General features: G+C 37.6%; 1 protein-coding gene across 3 annotated transcripts in view; it reads right to left on the bottom strand.

The window, feature by feature from the left end:
* txlnba (taxilin beta a) overlaps positions 1 to 14691 on the bottom strand; it is a 31665-nt gene that overhangs the window by 14744 nt on the left and 2230 nt on the right. For 2 of the 3 annotated variants that reach the window (XM_055186432.2, XM_055186433.2), the window contains exons 2-4: positions 13065 to 13329; positions 6189 to 6280; positions 5400 to 5561 (exon numbers count right to left, since the gene is read on the bottom strand). In XM_055186432.2, coding sequence (XP_055042407.2) covers positions 5400 to 5561; positions 6189 to 6280; positions 13065 to 13326 — 516 coding nt within the window. In that variant the 5' untranslated portion in view covers positions 13327 to 13329. The remainder of the gene's footprint in view (positions 1 to 5399; positions 5562 to 6188; positions 6281 to 13064; positions 13330 to 14691) is intronic. The other variant, XM_055186434.2, reaches the window with a different exon arrangement.

A 14691-nucleotide genomic window follows, 5' to 3' on the forward strand; every position in this document is an offset into this window, starting at 1 on the left:
AATCCGGCCTCCGAGGAGCAATAGCATCAACTCCTAAGGACACTGAGGGTTGATGTTACAGCAAGAACTTAATATGTCCTATGCCCGGAGGAGAAGACAACAGAAATGTAATTAGGAAGCTCACTACACAGAAAACAAACATTTAATAAATGTGTGCATGTGGATGCTAGTAGAAGTGTAAAGCTAGGCGTATAGTCTGTTCCCTTACAAGGGAACTTGCGCTGTGTCACCATAGAGACACTTTGGGAATGCCTTCAGGTGTGAGTACGACTGAATGTGTATATCAAATCCAACCAATGGGGTGTGACATCACCGACGGGGTGCACGGGAGCCCAAGGTGACGTAAAAATGCCCTCACCACTGAAATATTGCCAAAAGCGGCTTACAGGTACGCAGGAATTATAGCAACACTGTAAAAATGCTTTGCTGCCTTAAAGTTTTTTGTTGAATCGGCTTGGATTTACAAGTCATTTCAACTTACTTTTATTTATCTTGACTAGAGATGAGTTGTTATAACTACAGGTGAGTTGTCATAACTTATAAAATTGAGTCGACTTTTTTCAACTATCTTTTATAAGTTGTGACAACTCATCTCTGTTGACATAACTTGTAAATCTGAGTTGATTCAACAAAAAATTTTAAGGCAGCAAAGTATTTTTTACAGTGAAGGGAGACGCAGCGTCTCATTCCCTTCTCAGGGAACAAAGGCACATACGTAACCCAAGACGTTTTTTTTAAGTGTACTACCTAAAGCCAAAGAATTAACTCCAGTTCAGACCACCAGCAACTTTTTGGCTTTGTGTAGCCCGTCTCTTTCAATGATGAGGCGTTTCAGTACCGTCCTCTTCAGAGAGATGGATGACATAAAATCCACCCGTTTGCTCTCATTGGAAGTCGCTCCTGAAAGTGGCACATCATTTGTAAAAAGTTAAACTTTGAGCGTCACTGTCGCTCGTGATGCCGGAAGTCGCCAAACTTCCATTGAATAAATTAGATCATGTCGCTCTGCTACTGCTAGTCGCTGGCGGTCTGAACGAGACGTTTATAACAGTAACGTTATTCACTCCACGAGTATCATCCCTTGAACCGTGGGTGCACACCAGCCGCGTTTGAGGCGTCAAATTTGTGCAAAACTGCTCCTAGTTTGCCGCTTGAACAGTTTGAGTTTACTCGCTTCTTTCTGGCGTGAAAGCCGAGCGTGAAATTCTAGTCATCAAGACATTTACGCAGAAATTTGCGTCATGTAATCAGGTCACTACTAGAGCAAGCTCCTGATTGGTTAACGCGGTGCGTTTTTCCACCAAAGTTCAAATTTTTTTACTTGCGCGTTTGCCGTGGCAACGCTCAATTCGCGCCATTCACACAAACTAGACATGCAAATAAGTCTAAATGGCTTATTCGCACCACGAGACCTCCAGATGCGCGTCAGCGCGTTTTCACATTGAAATCACTCGCGATTGACGCCTCTATCGTGGCTGGTGGAAACACAGCATTAGGCCTGGAGGTAGTCCACCTTCTTAGTAGATGTTTAGTCACTGTGTAGCACCAATAGAAAGGTAGAACTGAAGAGTGTGACCCTGCAGTGATCTAAGCCTGTGAGAGATTCACTTCGACTTCTGATTTATAAAAGAAGAGCAAATGCCACTGAGGCTGAGTAACACGATCCCTCTTGTCATAGTGACCTGTCAACAGTGCTTTGAGTCTGAAGATTCAATGAGGCAAAGACACAGAGCCATGGCAGGGACGTCCCACTGGGCTCAAAGAGAGAAGTCGAGTCGACTCAATCTCGGCAACCAAAATGCTGACCGGGCAACGAGACTTCTGGAAAACAAGTCAGATGCTTGACACTGTCTAACATGTCAAACAAGAGGCTGATGTGTAATTTCAACAGTTAACCCTGAGAGACATGCTGTGGCAATAGTGCAACGCTAATGCAATGCTTAAAGCAATTCAATTATCAGGCAAATATGTGAAATCAAGGCTATTCAACATGAGATTAAGAGAATCAAAGTGTGATTTCACTCATTGATTTCACATTGATGTAAAAATCTCAAAACTCAGTCAATATCAAAGACATCAAAGTTATAATTTCACAGAATGTTCTTTACATTATATAAGATGATTTTATGTTGAAAACAGTCAATCACAAATAATAACTTTAGCTGGGTTTTCACAGCAGAGTCACATTATATATGAGCTTAAACGACATAGAGCAACTGATATGTAAAAAAAATGTCAAAATAATTTTGGCAGGAACTTAACTGTGATTTGCAACACGACCAAAGTCACACAATAGTCATTGTTTACCGACACCATCGCTGAATGCAGTTTTAGCTATCTAACAAGATTTTGACCTGTAATTTTTTTTCTCAAACTAAATACATGTTTAGTGACAACAAACAGAAAATAAATAAAACTATATTACAAAAATATAAATGAAATGTTATGCATGTTGCAAAATACGACAGTGTTCCTTGGATGTCAACTTTTTAAATATAAAATTCATTCAGCAGAGCCCATTTAGCAAATCCAATCTCTTGGCAGTAAGTACCTATTTTACATGGCAATTTCATATCAATTTAAACGTTTCAATACAATCTGCTTTTGCCCATGTACCTTTGGGGTTAAGGTATGGTGTCATTTGTACTTTTTTGTAATAATTATACATTTTTGTATGATTCAGATCATAAAGATTCATGTAAAATCATTCACTACCACATAAAATGTGACCCTGGACTAAAAAACCGTGTTAAGTAGCACGGTATATATTTGTAGCAATAGCCAACAATACATTGTATGGGTCAAAATTATCGTTTTTTGATTATAAAGGTGATTTTCTCCCCAATTTTTTTTTGGAACCCTCAGATTCCAGATTTTCAAAATGTTGTGTCTCGGCCAAATATTAATATTTATCTATTTATCAGATGATATGAAGAGTTTGGTTCCAAAATGTAATATGTAAATAATGTAAATGTAATAAACGCATTCAAAAAAAAGTTACCGCCAAAATCAGTATTGTATATGGTCAGTATTAAAAAGTAAAGTCAATATTTTATGCAAAATCCGAGATGCGCCGTGTTATTCTGTCATCTTCTCTCCATTTTTTTCCAAACTGCGACAAAAGCCAGTCCTCCTTCTCTGCAGAATGCAATAAATCTGCTTAACCAATGACAGCGCACCATTCCACGCATTGTAAACAACAATGGCGGCGTGTTGAATAGACATAGAATCCTAGTTTTCCTCATCTACTTTGTACTTGGTGATCAACAAACAAACAAAAACAAAATAATACTTTTGCAGTGATAAACCTGTGGTTTTCTGTGGCTGGGAAGAAATGTAAACCATCAAAAGCAAATAATTTACGCCAGAGGCACCAGGGCGAAGGAAAAATGCTGTTGCTTGTTCTCACACGACAGCATCAAGCTTCTGTCATGCTAACACATTGACCCCAGGGGATCTTATGAAAAACTTTTTATTATTTACCCGAAGTCAACGAAAATTGAGCAGGACCAAAACATTTTACAGCTGATCGCTGTCAAAAAAAGTTCAGCGACGACATCCCAAGGATGACAGCAGCAATGAGAGTGTTCTTAATATGACAAAGTGTTTTGAATAATGCCATTCATGTTTTATTTTTTTATCAGTGTATACCACTAGTCAACTAAATGAATGTAACAGATTTATAGCATTTTGAAAAAAAACTTGGATTAATTGCATTTTGTTGAAAAATGTATCAGTTTTTATAATAAATCTTTGAAAATCAAATGTTTAATTTTTATGTTATTATAACCTAAAGATGCTATGTGAAAGTTTGCAACAGAAAATAGTGGATTTCATCTTGTTACTTTCTTGGTATAGAAAACACATTTTTACCCAAATTATTCGAAATTGATTTATGGCGTTTTGGAAACAAACTCTTCATGTATAAATCTAAATGTCAAAAAATTGGCCCTTATGACTCACCAAGGTCACAAATAGGCATGTTTTCCGATGAGATCAGGTTGGTAAATCACATAAAAACATTTTTTACCTTTACCTCCAAAAAGGGATGAACGCAACATGTTGGGTTGTAATTTAAACTATGGGTTGTTTTAACTGCAAATCCTGGGATTGGGTCAAATATATATTTTTTTGTTAATTCATCCAACATGTTGGATTTGTCTCTTTTTGACCCAACGCTGGGTTAAAAATAATGATTTGTTCCATAAAAATGGCTTCCGTAAACACTTTAAACCAGTTTATTACACGGCTCTCTGGAATGCTTGATTCTGATTGGTCAGTTGAGACATTTGCAGGTTCGTTCTTTTCAAATAATAACCGCTCCAAAGTAATAACGCATAGCCAGTACTACTTGTATGATTAAAATCGCTCCGCGCCAATAAAGATTACTGTTTGGCGCCATCTTGTGACAAACACTGGACAACCACAATTAAGAATGGAAATTTTTGACATTAATTTTAACATGTACGGAAAAAAACAAAACATTTAAACAGTGGATAGAAGAACGAACAACGACAAGACACAGAGAGCTTACTGAGACTGAACTTGACAAAATAGAGCATAACAGCTACGAAGCCAACTCACAAAAAAATACAGAATGGGCATTAAAACTTCTCAAAGACTGGCTAAAAGAGAAAAAAATGGAGACAGACAAGTATGAAGCAGAGGATCTTAATAAGGTATTACGATCATTTTATGCATCTGTGCAAAATTTCGCGGAAGGATAAAAATGTTAATTTAAAACAAATATGCCAATAAAATGTTTCAAATTCATATTCATGTCCAGTTTTTTGTCCAGTTGTGGCAAGTAGCCGTGTAATAAGCGGGATAATGTAGAGGCAGCCTTTAGTTATCGCGAAATAAGCCCCTTCAGTGTGATACAAGACCCTCCGCTTTGTGTCGGGTCCTGATCACACTGTCGGGGCTTATTTCCCGATAACTACCGGCTGCCTCTACATTATCCCTTACTTAAACACTTTGGAGGTAGGGGAGGGTTCCGAGCCCCACCTGTCCCCAATCGCCCCAAAAAAATGGTTATCAACTAGGCTTTAAGTTTACCTGTTGAAATGTATTTAATCATATCGTATTTTAAAGGCATAAAATAATAACAGCATTAAACACCTTCAATAGAGAAAATAAATATGCAAATGTATTATCACTTTGCATGAAATAAGACTGTTCAAAAGTTAATAATAGTAATGCAACTGTGTTTGCATTTTGTCTCTTTGCAAATTTCCTCCTGTTTGTCACGCCCCACAATGTTCCTATTCCCCACCAGTAGGGCCCGCCCCACACTTTGAGAAATGCTACTTTAAACTATGAAAACTTCAAAAATATGTTACAATAAAGAAGTTAAATGTGTTTTCGTGTCATATTTCCCAACACTAAAGAGTGCTCACCTTCAGCATCTTGTTATGTCTGTGAAGCTCTCTGCATAGCATCTCCAGCTTGCCACGAGCCAGGATGGCACGACTGTGTTCAAACTGGATCTGATCTCTTTGCTTGACCAGAAGACCCTGTCTATGCTCAAGCTGCTGCTTCTCCGACTTGTGTTTCTCCACCTGGGATGTATTCACAAAACACACAAATGTGATCCATATCTAAAGGTTTTTCATAGCAATGACATAAAAGAACCATTTTTGGTTCCCCACAGAACCATTCAGTCAAAGATTCTTGGAATCCTAAAGATCCTTTTGTGAAACAGAAATGGATGTTATAGATTCCTTATGGAGCCATACAGCCAAAAATGGTTCTTCTGGCATTGTCTAGCTAGCACATTTAATTTGAATAGTGTACATGGCACTGCTGGCTGCTTTAGTTTGGTGGAGTATTTTAACTGATAGGATTCAATGAAACTGCGTCTTGTATCAAGCGGTTTATACTTTGCAATAATGATTACCTATTTTTTCCTCATAAGTCGCCTGTAATAGTACTCTGCATGTTCTAGTTATTATCTGCATGTGAAATTATAGAGATTGTTGTAGCTTTAATGTGTGGCATATGGCCTTGTGTTCAGACTCACTTCTTCAGCCGGGGGCACCAAATATTTAGGTCATCGCAGTATAAGCAGAGCTCCTAACATCACACCAGGCGTTCTTTTTGTTTTCTCTTAACTGTCTTCCATGTGTTGTTATTGTCACTGGTAATAAACATTTAAAGAACAACATCTCATGGGTCTGGATACTCACCAGCTCTGCATATTTCTTCAATGCCATTTCCACTTTCTCTTCCGGTGAGCTGAGCTTGTTCAGACTTTGCAATAAGGACGTGGCTTCTTCACCTGCGAGAAACGCATTTTCAATTCAGTTTAGAGAACCAACAGATAAAGAAGATGAGCAGGTGGCCACGAGGGAGTGTTTTACACGCAAGCTTTTAAATAAATCAACGACAGAAGCTGTAAAATCATAGCGTGATAGAGTTTACTACGATAAAACGCTTGGGAAAAGCAAACAAGGCACGTTCGCATGGATAAACGCGTGCATTCGTAAGCACATTCGTGGCACCTGTGCTGTTCAGAGTGTGACAGGGAACTAGGTCAAGCATTATAGCCGTCTGCATTTGGATGGTGAAGTTATTGGCCCGAGAAACCTTTCCTTGGAAATGAAAATGTTTCAGACAGATTACTACACTTGACTATCCCACTGACAGAAAAATTACAGTTTATGACTCTAAGGGGATGTGGATATGGCATTATTTTTCGAACATGAATCAGTATTCCTGTTAACATATGATGCCTATCAACATATGATGAAAACATGAGTAGTTACACGAGTAAGTATGGTGGCACAAAACAAAACGTGCTGCAAACTAAGTGCTTTTCCGTCATACAATATAGTTCTCATTTTTTATCCGCTTACAATATAGTTCTCATTTTTTATCCGCTTAAAAAAATCGCCACATTTTATTTTGTGCCACCATACTTACTCGTGTAACTACTCATGTAACAGTCTTTAATTAGGGAAAACATGGAAGTGTTTTGTGGCTTCTAAATTCATCCCTGTTTGGATCCTAAGGAATGAATGGGGCTAGGCTAAATGCTAACACATTCACGAACCGCTGTACAAAGATTAGAGGCACGCATTAAAGGTATGTATTCATTTGTCTAAGTTGAGGTAAGAACATAGTAAAATATTGAAAATGGTGGTGTTTTCCTTTAACTAAACAAACACTGTAAAAAGTGAAAAGTTGGGTCAACTTCAAAAAATTACTTCAATTGGTAACACTTAAAAATAAAGATTTTTAAAAAATTTTTTTTACCATTTTCGCTTTTGTTTAGAGTTAGAACAACTTTTTGTTATTTAAAAATGACATCCTAACCCAAATGCCAATTCTAACACCATCTCCATGTGACCATGGCTAGTCAAAAACATGGAGAAACCTGTATATTAAATAACCTCCTTAAGCAAATCTCAAATCTAACCCTAAACCCAAGCGAAAATGGTTTAAAAATCAGAAAAAATTGAGAAACAAATAAATGAAATGAAAGATGCGCCGTTTGGGTGAGTGGGAAGGACTGACGTGTGGTATGCGCCCCGGGGTGGAGTTTGGCGTGTGTGTTGCACGATTTTCACACTTCGTGCTATTTATACGCATCTACATGAGACTGGGTAGGAACGGCGAGTCCAGGGGCCTCATTTATAAAACTTTGCGTAGGATTTGCGTCAGAAGTGGCGTACGGATGAAACATAGGACGTGCGTACGCACAGAAATATTCGGATTTATAAAACCGTGCGCACGCACATCCTACGCATTTTTCCCTTAAAGGCGGAGTCCATGATGTTTGAAAGCCAATGTTGATATTTGAAATCACCTAAACAAACACGCCCCTACCCCAATAGAATCTGGACCTTCTGTTGATAGACCCGCCCCACACATACGCAAACCGGCATTTGATTTGATTTGATTGGCTATAAGTGTGTTTTGGTAGTCGGCCCGTCTCCTTCTCCAAACCGGTTTTCAAACATCGTGGACTCCGCCTTTAATAAATCACAATCAATTCTAAATGTAGCGCAGCTTTTGCGGCTTCATGACACGCCCATAGTTGCCCATAAATAGTCCGTGAAACGCCCACAAGTTAATATGCATTGATTGCGAAATCATGGCAAACACATAGAGGAAATAAAAAAAACGTAAATTCACTCAATGTGAAGTAGAAGTTATCGTTGGCGAGGGGGAAAAGAGGAGAAAAACGTTGTTTGGAGGGCACAGTGTGGGCATTACGCATTGTGATGGGGCATTTTATTTCCATTCATTTAATTGCATCTGACAAGCTACAGATGTCGGTAATAATCGACGTGGAAATGGGACATTGTTCAGCGCAAATGTAATTTCTTGTTGCTTCCTGAATGGTTGAGACATACGCTATACATCAGTGGCGAACCGTGAGTACTTCAGCTGGGCCTTCAAAATATGCAATGAAGTGAAAATGCCTCTCCATGCGCAATTACGCATGGCGCAATAAATGAAAGTCACAAATTTAATGGATAGGTTCTACTTACTACACCTTAATTCTTTAAAACAGGAAAATGGAGACAAGTGAGCATGGGGGAAAAAACACCAAAATAAATTGAGAGTAGTTTGTTTTTCATAAATTTTAAAATTCAGAATATAATACTAGGCTATTCGTATTTCGTTAAATCATACAGTGAACGTGTAAAAATTCTGAGCACGCAAAGTTAAATTACAGAATAGGCAACATTTGCCTTTAAATGCAGTTTTAAAGTTTAAAATTACTTTAATCTAACTGATAAACACAAATACAGACTCTGCTGCTCTGTAAATTTGCATTTAATTTTTGTTTTTTGTAAATATATATTTAGCTGTAGGATAGCTTGTTAGTCTTTTTTCATAAGGGGAAATATAGCACCCTGCGTTCTCAGTGCACCTCCTTGTGGCTTATAACTGTTATATTTTGCGGGCTCGCAAAATCCCTAGCCCGAGCCCCGGTGAATGTTTTTGCATTCTCTGAGATTTAGTTAGGTAATTATATTGTATGTAATTCGGCGTCGCCTGCAGTCATTACTATCCTCAAGTAAAACTGTCAGGAAGTGAAAGTATAATTAAACCCATTATTTTTCTCGTGTTCACGTCTGATATGCGCAGCGCAGCTGCACGCGCATCTCTCGGCTGTGCTCTTCACGAGTACCCGCTTAAGTAATTTCGTTTTTACCTCAGCCCTATCAAACTAGCCACAACGTCAATCACGTTTTCTGCCATTTACCTCAACCACTCTCACCGCAGAGATTCGGGCCATTAGACGGTCTATACGCACAACCGGCGCAACGTCATAGAATGTCTCTGAACAGGTTCACGCCCACTTTTGGGGGAAATCGCACTAGACGTTCCATTGACTTCCATTCAAAATAGCGGAACAAAGCAACCTTCGTACACAGCCGGTAGGCGTAAATAACTTATGAAATCACTCAGATTAAACATGTTGAGTAATTATCTGTCCACCCTGCCTGCCATAGAGCGCAAAAGATACATTAACATATTTAATTTGGTCAATATAAAAACATGTCTCTTTCATTCTCCCAGCTTCAAATTTGTGTAACAACGCTCCCTATTGGCCAGAGGTGTCTTACCCGGACATTAAACTCGTACCTCATCGAGTCAACAGGGAAGCAAGTGAATGATTTTACTTCGTATTTGAAAGTTACTTCGTATTTATTTATTATGTCTTTATATTTAGAGTAATGAGTGCACTTTTCCGTCCAGCCATACAACTAACTGTCTTAGCGATATTTCCAGCAATCACTGGATGGCGTTGTTACACAAATTTGACGCTGTGAGAATGAAAGAGACATGTTTTTATATTGACCAAATTAAATGTGTTAATGTATCTTTCGCGCTCTATGGCAGGCAGGATGGACAGATAAATACTCAACATGTTTAATCTGAGTGATTTCATAAGTTATTTACGCCTGCCGGCTGTGTAAAAACGTTGCTTTGTTCCGCTATTTTGAATGGAAGCCAATAGACGGGTTGCACGGCGACGTCACTAACTGGTTGCGCGCGCAACCGAGGGGCAGAAAGAAGAGACGTGCATTGTGTTGTATGCTAGTAGCGGTGTCTGTAAGTCAAAATGGCAAGGAGTTGTTGCGTGGAAAATAGTACCAACAGAGTCAGTGCTGGGTGCCTGATGTTAACATACCAGTAGATGCGACTATTACGTTACTAGCATTAAAATTATAACATTATAATTCATACATGTATCACAGTAACACTGCAAAAATAAAGACAGAAAAACAGATCCAACTAAAATCAAGTCTTATTTATATACAAACAATAAAGAACGCTTCAATAATTAAGGTTGCTGCAGTAGCGGATCAGCTCACCAATCTGGCTTTCTGCCCCCTGGATGCGCGCGCACCCTGCAATGTTTGTAAACTTGCAACCCCTCTATGGAAGCTCTGCTTTTTTATCCCCGAAAAGGGGCGGTGACGAAATTTACAGTCAAGTTCCCGGATGTGCCGGTAGTCCGTATGATTAGGACTTCTTCTTCTTTGGTGTTTTACGGCAGCTCGCATCCAGCTTGTTGCATGATTAGGACTTCATGAAGGCTTACAATGCTTTGTTTTTTACCCGCCCACTTGAAATCAAAGCGTGATTGGTCAATTTGCCCGTCACTCTCCACACCAAAACACATAGCTTGGCCTTCCTTGGGATTCTTGAAGTCCTAACCAATGAATGAGCCAGTTTACCGGGCCTTAATAGAGACAGACGATTCTGATTGGATATGAACCTGACAGTAAGCTTAACGTTAGAACATAGATGAGAGAAAATATATTACATGTATTAAATTAAATTAAATATAAATTTAAACATGTAAAAACATATTTTTATTGAATACTTTATTATTTATTAGTATTATTATAAAAATATTTTTATTAATTTTTTTAGGCCTTCTCTGAAGGCGTAGAAGGCCCTGAAGGTTCCCCACTGCTATACATTGTTTTATCAAAAATAAACACACTAAAGGCATATGCATGAATACCATAATTCCGTAGATTATGAAGATATGGTTTACTATGAAAACAACTTTCCCCAGTGGACAATTAATACATCTATCTATTTATTTATCTATCTATCTAACTATATATCTCCTTAATTATCTATCTATCTGTCTATGTAATTGCATCTATATATGCTCCGCCAGACGGACACATTGACAAGAATATCAGTTTTGTACATTATTTCGTTCTGTTAACTATATTCTTTATGAGGATGAATTGCACAACATGCCAATATTATTGCAGAACATATTTCACTTTTCTTTTAGCAAATATGTGTTCATTTGAATTTCTGTTGTAATTTTCGATTTCTTTATTTTTTTGTTTCACTGCTGATCGATCAAACGGGTGTTCGTGTAGGCTGTTAATTGTAAGACTTGCTTTGTGAAGTGTTGTGTCGAACTCAGTTCCCCCTATGTTTCCCTTTAGTGTGCTTTTATAGCGTTTTCATCACGTTACATTTAGAAAGATTAAAGATTTGAATTGGTTATACTAAAAAGGCATAATATCATGTATTTTATAATACAATTTATTAAATATTTCATACATTTGACATTTTTCTATTAGGGTATTTCTTTTAAAATATAGCCTGTCTTTTTCTTTTTTTTTCCTTTACTGGTCGTTTTAAAAATGTAATGTTTGCATACATAGTTAAATAAATATTATACATATAATATGATTCATACTGTAAAAATAATTGACTTACCATTAAGAACAATACTACAGAAATGCACACATATACATCTCAGTAGCCATTAAAACTTTAAATATATAAATAATAAAACCTATAACGTGATAAAAACGCCATAAAAACACTACACTGAAGGGAAAAATAGGGGGAACATAGTGGCAACAGACTTCGACACAACAGAAGTCTTCATGTTATTTATGAGAGGTAGTGTTGTCATTTTTACTTTCACTTTCACGTGTTTCTTCCATCTGCCGTCGGTGTCGCCATTTCTCATTTCACCCGTTTTTGTGCGTACGCCTGGGTCCGAGCTTGCGTGACGGACCGCACATTTTCCCGTCAAGTTTGCTTTTTATAAATAACAACTATTGCGTAGAGAGTGGCGTACGCCGCCTTTTGTGCGTACGCAACGTTTATAAATGAGGCCCCTGGTCTGGAACTTATTATGGTCAGGTGTGATTTATACGTCAAAATTATTTTGTGAAATCATTTTCTAAATAAACGCGACGTATAGTCCAATGTGACTTATATATGTTATTTTTTCTTCAAAAAGCATTTTTGACTGATGCGACTTATTCTCCTGAGCGACTTATACACTGAAAAAAATGATTCATTGAATTTAATCAATTTTTTTAAGGTAAGTGGTTGCAATCAATTTATTTAAGCTACATTTAAACAAAAGTTTTATAGTTTATTTTACATTACTAATATTTTTTGTTTAAATGTAGCTTAAATAAATTGATTGCAAACACTTACCTTAAAAAATTGATTAAATTCAATGAATCATTTTTTTCAGTGTAGTCCGGAAAATACGGTAAGTGAAAAATTTAAAGGGACAGTAAGTAGTGTTTTATTAATCAAAATCAATGTCTTTATTCATAATTATGTCCTCGTTGGTGTCAAATGACCTCTGCCAGTGAACTGACTTGACTTTGTAAGCGTAGAATTTCTTCTCTTTACTTACATTGAACGGGTAAGTCTAAGAAGGCTTCCAAGTCGTTCTGCCGTATTGATACGGACAGGGGGACAGAGAGGGACAAAAAGCACTAGCCTACCAACGCGTGAGCGTTTTCATTCAGAACACGTGAACTAGCTGAAACGGACAAGGAGATCAGTGAGTACCTAATGGCTACCATAGTTGCAACACGCATTTGGAAAGGTGAGGCGCTAGTGAGCACTATTCGTTTGAATGCAAAATACAATTTCACCACTAGATGGGGGTAAATCCTACTTATTGTCTCTTTAAGAACAAAAAAATAATAATTTAGGTGTTACCAATTGAAGCAATCCCCTAAGTTGATCCAACTTTTCACTTCCCAAAGTGTACTGTAAATGGAATGACCAAAGACGATTAGATTCTTCACCTAGGCCTTTGTGCAGTTTTGAATCAGCTTGCTCCTTTTCTGGACCGGCTTCACCAGAGATTATCTCTTCACTGGCTATCGCTGCTTCTTTATTTTCTTCATTTTCCAGAATAGAGATCTGCTCCTGCATTAAGCTGGACGCTGAGCCATAGGTGTTGATTATGTCCTCTAGCTGCTGGCCAAAGTCCTCCATAGGGTCCACCGGCTGCTCCTCTCTATCATTGACTTGTTCATTGGTGGTCTGGTCACTGCCTTCCATCATCTGCTAATGAAAAGTGAAACACATCATAAAACTGCTTCAAACTCAGATTGATTGGCAGAGAGAGGTAGAACAGCCAATTCCTTGATTACACTCTTAACTTGATGCTAAAATGAGACTGTTGAAATTAATGAGATGTGATTATGCATTACTTGAAGAGAGGTTTGATATGAGTCCCTAAAATCAGCCTCTAAATTGAAGATGGGTGGCTTTTGGCCAATGTGCTGTATGTTTGTGGTAAAAGAAAGAGTTTATGTTTTATATGCATGCACAGAAGAGCATTTTAATTTGATTAATGTATTAGTCTTAGGCAAAACCTATGAATTATGTAAAAATAACCTCGAAGCGTTTGGACAAACTTAAATTGAGAATCAGTAATAACTGGAAAGACATGATGTGTCATCCATCCATCCATCTTTCTATATCCGTCTGTCTGTTCTATCACCTCATTAAAGTTAATCATCAATATAATTGATTAAAATTAATTAATCCTAATATTAGATTTAATAATTTACATTTTAGCACATTTGCTAGACGGTTTTATCCAAAAAGACCTACAGTGCATTACCAGGTATATATTTTATCAGTATGTGTGTTCGCTGGGAATTGAACACATGACTTTTTATCCAATGATCTACCAATTTAGTCAGAGACAGGCTTGCTTTATTATCATTTATATCACTGGGCTATTTAATGCTTCATTCTGATTGGTTAACAAATGGTATGCATTATTTTTCAGTAAACGCACACCTATAAATAGCTCCAGGAATGTCGACCACATTACAGTTCCATATACGCCTGATATTAAACACCTGAACAATGTCATATGGTAACCGTCAGTGATGTGCAGGTCAAAACAACCCACACCCAACCGACGTTTTCAACTAACCCACCCACAATTCAGACCGCAAAAAATTTTAAAAAACATATATATATATATTGTACCCGACCTGCTTCATGGCACGCATTTTTTACAAGTAGTAATTGTTTAAAGGTGCAGTGTGTAATTTTTTGAAGGATCTTTTGACATAAATGCAAAATATTATACAATACTATATGGTCAGGGGTGTATAAAGACCTTTCATAATAAACCATTATGTTTTTATTACCTTAGAATGAGATGTTTTATCTACATGCAACGAGGGTCCCCTTACATGGAAGTCGCCATTTTATGCCACCATGTTTCTACAGAAGCCTTTAACGGACAAACTTTTTTTGAAAAAGTTGTCTCCGACGATGACGTTTGTCCGGTGGCAGCTAACGTAGCTTCTCTATGCGTTTCAAAAGTGAAGGGTGAGCAGTGGATGGAGTCGTTGGTTTCAATGCACAACCTCACCACTAGATGCCACAAAAATTTACACACTGCAC

This window comes from Misgurnus anguillicaudatus, chromosome 18, assembly GCF_027580225.2.
Source record: "Misgurnus anguillicaudatus chromosome 18, ASM2758022v2, whole genome shotgun sequence".
Lineage (NCBI taxonomy): Eukaryota > Metazoa > Chordata > Actinopteri > Cypriniformes > Cobitidae > Misgurnus > Misgurnus anguillicaudatus.